Source organism: Sinocyclocheilus anshuiensis, unplaced genomic scaffold (genome assembly GCF_001515605.1).
Source record: "Sinocyclocheilus anshuiensis isolate Anshui unplaced genomic scaffold, SAMN03320099.WGS_v1.1 scaffold1364, whole genome shotgun sequence".
Classification (NCBI taxonomy): domain Eukaryota; kingdom Metazoa; phylum Chordata; class Actinopteri; order Cypriniformes; family Cyprinidae; genus Sinocyclocheilus; species Sinocyclocheilus anshuiensis.
The window spans coordinates 487,644-494,093 of NW_015544238.1; the positions used below are offsets into that span (position 1 = coordinate 487,644).

At 35.0% G+C, this 6,450-nt stretch overlaps 1 protein-coding gene across 1 annotated transcript; it reads right to left on the minus strand.

Moving 5' to 3' along the window:
• Window positions 1-4,286: 4,286 nt before the first annotated feature.
• LOC107697625 (interleukin-17B-like) lies at window positions 4,287-5,672 on the minus strand. Its single transcript, XM_016498424.1, has 3 exons — window positions 5,495-5,672; window positions 5,091-5,410; window positions 4,287-4,698 (listed from the first exon to the last, which is right to left on the minus strand). The coding sequence occupies exons 1-3, from the start codon at window positions 5,516-5,518 to the stop codon at window positions 4,446-4,448; spliced, it is 597 nt and encodes a 198-aa protein (XP_016353910.1). The 5' UTR covers window positions 5,519-5,672; the 3' UTR covers window positions 4,287-4,445.
• Between the last annotated feature and the right edge of the window lie 778 nt (window positions 5,673-6,450).

Here is a 6,450-nt window from a genome sequence, read left to right on the forward strand (position 1 = left end):
TGTACCCTCTGACCAGGAGTGTTCTGTGCACAGCCCGACTGATCAGAGAGCTTTATTTAGATACATGACATGAAATCACCCTCATGTTTATGAGAGTGACTGTAAAGTTTTTGCTTTTCAATTTAAAGCTGTCCAATATCTCCATCTAATGGTTGCCATGTATACCGCTATTTATATTAATACAATTTCTGTAGGCTATTAATATTCAATCAATTTAATATGTTGATCATGTTTATGAAATGAAAGCGAGGCTGTGAAGGATAGAAGTGCAGTGCGTTCAATGGAATGTACTGTTTTTTAACAACATACCGAGTGTTCAGCTGAACGTCTATCAAACAAAAAAAAAAAAAAACTTTCAGTTGACAAAGAAACTCCATAAAACGTCTGTCTCCCACGGCCTCGTTTTCTCATTAAATTCAATATCCCAGGTAACAAATTCAGGTTATAAAAACGTTGTGGCAACGTTGTTTTGAAATGTTTCTAACACTGACATGTCCAGTTTTCGTGTCGTGATTTTAACGTTGTTTAAAGGTTACAAAAACATTTCTTACAACGTTCTGAACATTTTCTCTTATTTTAGTATTACGATAATAGCCTATTCATCAAGTGCAAACAACATCATAAGTACGTCCTTTCGAAAATTAACCATGGTTTTACTACAAATAAAACCAAAAAACCATGGTTAATAGGTAAACCATGGTAACCACAAATTAACCATGATTTTGCTACACTAACCATAACCATGGTATTTGTAGTAAACTGGTTATACAAATGGTAATCAATATGCCAAAAAAACATGGTTACTACACTTTTACTACAATAAAGCATGGATAATTTCCGTAAGGGTCCTGAGAATGTTCTAAAAACATTTTCTCTCAATGTTATGAGAATGTAGGCTATATCAAATATGAATAAAGTTATATGAATGTCCTGACATTTATATAACTTTTAAAAAACATTAGTGAAAGTTACGAAAATGTTCTGTTAGCTGGGATGGCGTCTAACCTGACTAAGGTTTTATAGGCTATGACATGCACTGAAAAAAATGTTTCATTCATCCAATTAAAACAATTTATGGTAATGATTCACCCTTAGGGCAAGTAAGGCCGTAGGCCTTGCCTTAGGGCAAGTTATTTATATTTCATTGGCTCAAGTTAAAAAATATATATGTGAATCATTACCCTACATTTTTTAAATTGGATGAATGAAACATTTTTTTCAGTGTGTAAACATAAAACAACATCAGAGTGAAACTAATATTATAGCAAAAACATTAACTAAACAATCTGAAAATGTAACAAAATACCTTAATGTACATAACTGACAACAAAATAGGAATAAAAATAGGACTATAGAAAATATAATTATTTAATATGCACAGAGGTATCGCACTTAGACGCAGAGACCATCTGCTTAATCAACCTAATCTAAAAGTATAAGTATGTAATTCTCTTGTTACCACAACTGTCTGATACCACCTTAAACAGAAACATATGTCATAATTCTGATACTGAACAAACACTTAGCTAATTGTTTATTTATTTATTTAGGCAAATGCCATCCGGACCCCTCAGTACAAATGTGAAGACTCATGAATGATATTTGGTGACGGAAATCACACACTGAGTAGTCAGCGAGAGTGGCCAGTGCCTCTGAGAACAGGTGCCATCTGTGCTGGTCCCCCGGGTATCAGCATATTAAAATATCAAAGAGTTCACTCTCGCCAACCATCCCTCTCTTTCTCTCTCTCCTCCTACTCCCTGACACACGCTGCTTGACTCACTGTTGGGAACTCATGCTGCATCTTTTTTTAAGAAAGCACTAAAACCTCAATGAATATTTATGAGCCACAAGAGCTTCTAAATATAGATTGACAGTCCTGGATATATTGAATCCGAAAAGCTGAAGTAGTGGTCGCCTACAGATTTGTGTTGGTATATAGTACAGAGCTATAAAAAGGACTTGCCATGTACAACAGTTCAGCTGCAATATGCAATTCTGTGCAATGTTTCAGTGAATAGGTAAATGGATTATTCTGTTTGCCGCTCAATTAACTAACAGTCTTCACTAATTCACAGACATTCTTCAAATTATGAGCGTAGCTGTTTGATTGATTAGGCCTAATTTCAGAGGTTTATATTCTGGCTCAAAACGATATTTCATACTCAGAACGGCAATATCTTGGCAAGTAGACTGCTTCACTAGCAGTGTTGTCACGGCAGTTTGTCACGTGTAATTGTGACAAATTACAATTATAGAAACACAACAGGTTGTTTGTCAAAAGAGGGGAAAATGTTTTCTCCTACACATTTCTCTGCAAAAAGTGGAAAAATTATACTGAGTGATTATATATAAAGAGCATATAGTATATATACTGTATATAAATTGTATTGTGACAGAATCTGGGGGGCTGCATAAACTAATGTTATAAAGTTAATAACAGTAAGGAATAAAAACTAAATCTGCATGAAATGATATATATATATATATTCTCTCTCTAATTGTACTTTAGTGGGTAGAAAACATACACTTTTTAATAAAAGTAAATGTTTTAATAATTTGCTTCAGCTTTAGTAATATAAATATAAAAGCCATATATAATTTTAGGATTTTTTTATATATTATAATATCACTTTAGAATAGCACAATTTTTTCCCCTTTTTTTTATTTTATTTTATTCATATATAATTGTTCTTTTTGAAAATACAGGCCTATTCCTATATTGTAGGAAGGGGAGTTAATAACAGTAAGGAATAAAAACTACATCTGCATGAAATGATATATATATATATTCTCTCTCTAATTGTACTTTAGTGGGTAGAAAACATACACTTTTTAATAAAAGTAAATGTTTTAATAATTTGCTTCAGCTTTAGTAATATAAATATAAAAGCCATATATAATTTTAGGATTTTTTTATATATTATAATATCACTTTAGAATAGCACAATTTTTTCCCCTTTTTTTTATTTTATTTTATTCATATATAATTGTTCTTTTTGAAAATACAGGCCTATTCCTATATTGTAGGAAGGGGTCAAAAAGTCTGAAAAGCCCTTATTTAAAATATCACATTAAATGTAGATAACTGAGAGTACATTATGAGATTAAAATATCCCACTGAGAGCTGTTGAAAATAATCACTGAGAGTGCACTGAGAGTCCTACCTTCAGCTGCCGTCACCTTCGATGGGCCCTTCACCTGCACCAAACACCAGGTTCGTTCACCTGGACCGCGTCCTTCTCGCAAGTAATCAAACAACAATAACAGTCAGATTTAAAGTGGTGTTTTTCAGCTTAAGATAAGGCTATGTAATTTTATCAGCCAAACACATACCAAGCATGATGCGTCCTCCTGTATTTTTCTCGATTACTGTTCCTCGCTGATGACTAATAGGATTGAGGTGATGCAGGACTCGCCTGCTCGAGTCCTGCTGATGGCGCACATGAGACCAGGAGCTGAAATGTCTTGTTATAATTGTAATAGATAGTGTGCGATATTGTTTGTAAGAACATCACGAGTAGTAGTTGTAAGACATTTATTTGTAATTACATTTATAATTTTAAACACTAGATGTAGCCTACTTTCCTCATTATAATGTCAAGAACTTGCAATCATCTGAATCATGAAATCATTGTATAAATGTTTTAAAAATGGCAAAGTGTACATTGTGTGTCGCTCATGTGTAAACGTTGTTTTCAGTTAAGAGCTGGCACGATAATATTTACTTAAGGCCTATACATTTTCTTAACACACCGACCAAAAAAAAATTCCAGTACATTTGTTTATTTATTTATGTTTCGTATATTTTATTTACGGTAAATACACGATGATTTTGTCAGTTCTCGATTTGCAAATATGTACATTATAAACCTGAATATAACTGTATATTTGGGGAAAATATGAGAAAAATAGTGAATATAATATTTATTAACAAAATACTTTAAAGTTGTATCCTCGGGTTATGTTTCAACCCAGTTACCATCCCCACATTAAAATGAAAGAAAACCATTTAAAAAATCATTATGAAATCATAAAAGTGTCTCCTCTTTGTTATATTTTGGTCAGTAGAGGGCGATCTTAAACAGACAACCCTGACTGTACCACAGGCTATTATTGAAAATTGGCTATTTGTAGACATGTCAGCATTAAGTTCTCTTTCTTCCATAAAAACACTTTACAGTTCCATAACATATATAAAAATGATTTGCCCGAACTGTAATCAGATCTTTTGTTTTGTTTTTTAATTTGTGACGTCACAATTAATACTTAACGACATTAAATGTTCAAGATATTAAATAAAATCACCTTTTCAAAATAGAAAGGGCGCCTACACAGCTACGGTTGTGTTTTATTGAGCTCACCCTACAGAAAATCATAATATTCACAATTGGGATCCGGTTTATTTGCAGTAAAACAGGCTGAATTGTATTGGTCCCACTCAGCTACCCCACGATGCACGTGCACCCCACGGCGATGCTCTCCACCACCGATCGGTAACGGGGAACGCATTTCTTATTCTTCGTCGGTTTCCTCGTTGGCCGGTGGCACAGGACTCTGCGCACGGGGATCTTGGCATAGATGAGGGCGCTGGTCATGGTGCGATCCTCCTGCATGGTGAAAGGATTGATGCAGCCCACACACGAACACACGGCCTCCGGGATGTCCACGGGCTTACGGGCCTCGTCGTGGTTGATTCTGGACAAAGACGTTCAATAAATTACATCGAGGTAAAAAGATAGGCCTATGTATAAACTACTGTTCAAAAGTTTGAGGTCGTTTGTTGCAATTTAAAATAACTTTTTTAATTATAGTATATTTTAAATTGTAATTTGTTTCTGTTATAGCAAGGCTGGGGCAGTATTTGAAAGAATGTAATATTTTTATTTAGCAAGAATGCATAAAATAATTTATAATGATACAAATAATTTCTGTTAAAAAATTTTTTTACATTTACTTTGAGGTCTCTCAATCTTCAATCAGAACATAGGGGTTAATAATAATATAATAATATTCATAATGATAATATAATAATATTAATATTTGCATTTGCAAGTTGAAACTAACAATAAACTCCATGTTACACCCACCTGTAGGACCAGGGAGAAAGGCTGCGACTGTTGGACATCCAAAGTTTGCGATCCACCACACATTTGTTTATGGATAAGTTGGGATTATTTCGGACCTGAGACACCATGTCCTCAATACTCTTGTCAAAGTCAATTTCAACAGCACCGGGCATCACACCTGATTCTGGACCTGTCATCATCGGATCCGGGGAGATTCTGACAGACGAGGCGTTCCGGCGAGGATGCGACTCCAGTTTCCGTCTCCGAGACTTTCCTTCTCTACTGTTGTACTTTGTGTCAGTGGTGCAACACAGGTTCCCCACCATCAGGACCATGAACACCTGCAATATGAAGTACCGAGGCTTTAATTTAATTCTTATAATGCTTTACCAAGTAAACAAATATTTAACTTTTCTGAGACTCACCTTATTCCATATATTTTTCCACATTGTTTTCAGTCAGAGTGCAATAAGTTGTCACATTTGTCTCCTCGCTGTGTATGTATTGAATGGAAGGAGCGTGGATTACTCAGGATTACTCATACTGAAGTGTCACGCCTCACACTGACACAGTAGCCTACAGGGACACACCTGAAACAAACAGTTCAAGGTGGGGCCACATCAAGATATATAGCTATATACAAGAATAATCCTATTCTGTGTAACCCTCTCAAACACATTAGATAGATAGATGGAAAGACAGAGAGATAGATACACAGAGAGATAGACGGTTAGATAGATAGCTAGACAGACAGACAGACAGATAGATAGATAGATAGACAGACAGACAGATAGATAGATAGACAGTAAGTTAACCATTAGTTAAAAGAGAGTGTAACAGATATAGATAGATAGACAGACAGACAGATAGATAGGTAGGTAGTAAGTTAACCATTAGTTAAAAGAGAGTGTATTATTACAAATTTACAGGTGCATGAGAGGTTTTCAATAGAATTTTGTACAATTTCACAGAGCACTAACCTTTGTACCTTTGTTGTTTTCATGTGTGTCTATTGAATCGCATGCACTCAAAATACCCTTTTTATTCTTAAGTCCTAAAGCCCAGAGAGAACAAACGGCCAGACAGAGCTTTATGTGCCTTAGACCCATTCTGTGAACCAAACTACAGGCTAAAGAACACTGTCTACAGCTACAGATTTGGTCAATCCATGTTTTCCCCTGATCTGGCTCATTCAATGCTATATTCATTTTCACAATGGATGGCATTGAGCTGTGTAAAAGAACACCTGCTCGTATGACATGTCAGGGCAGTGTAGTAGACCTGCAGTTTCAAAGAGAACAGTTGTGGCAAACTGTGTTTTGCTATTTTTGAAGGTTGGTTGGATAAAAGCCAAAAAACAGACACACATAATATTGTGTTG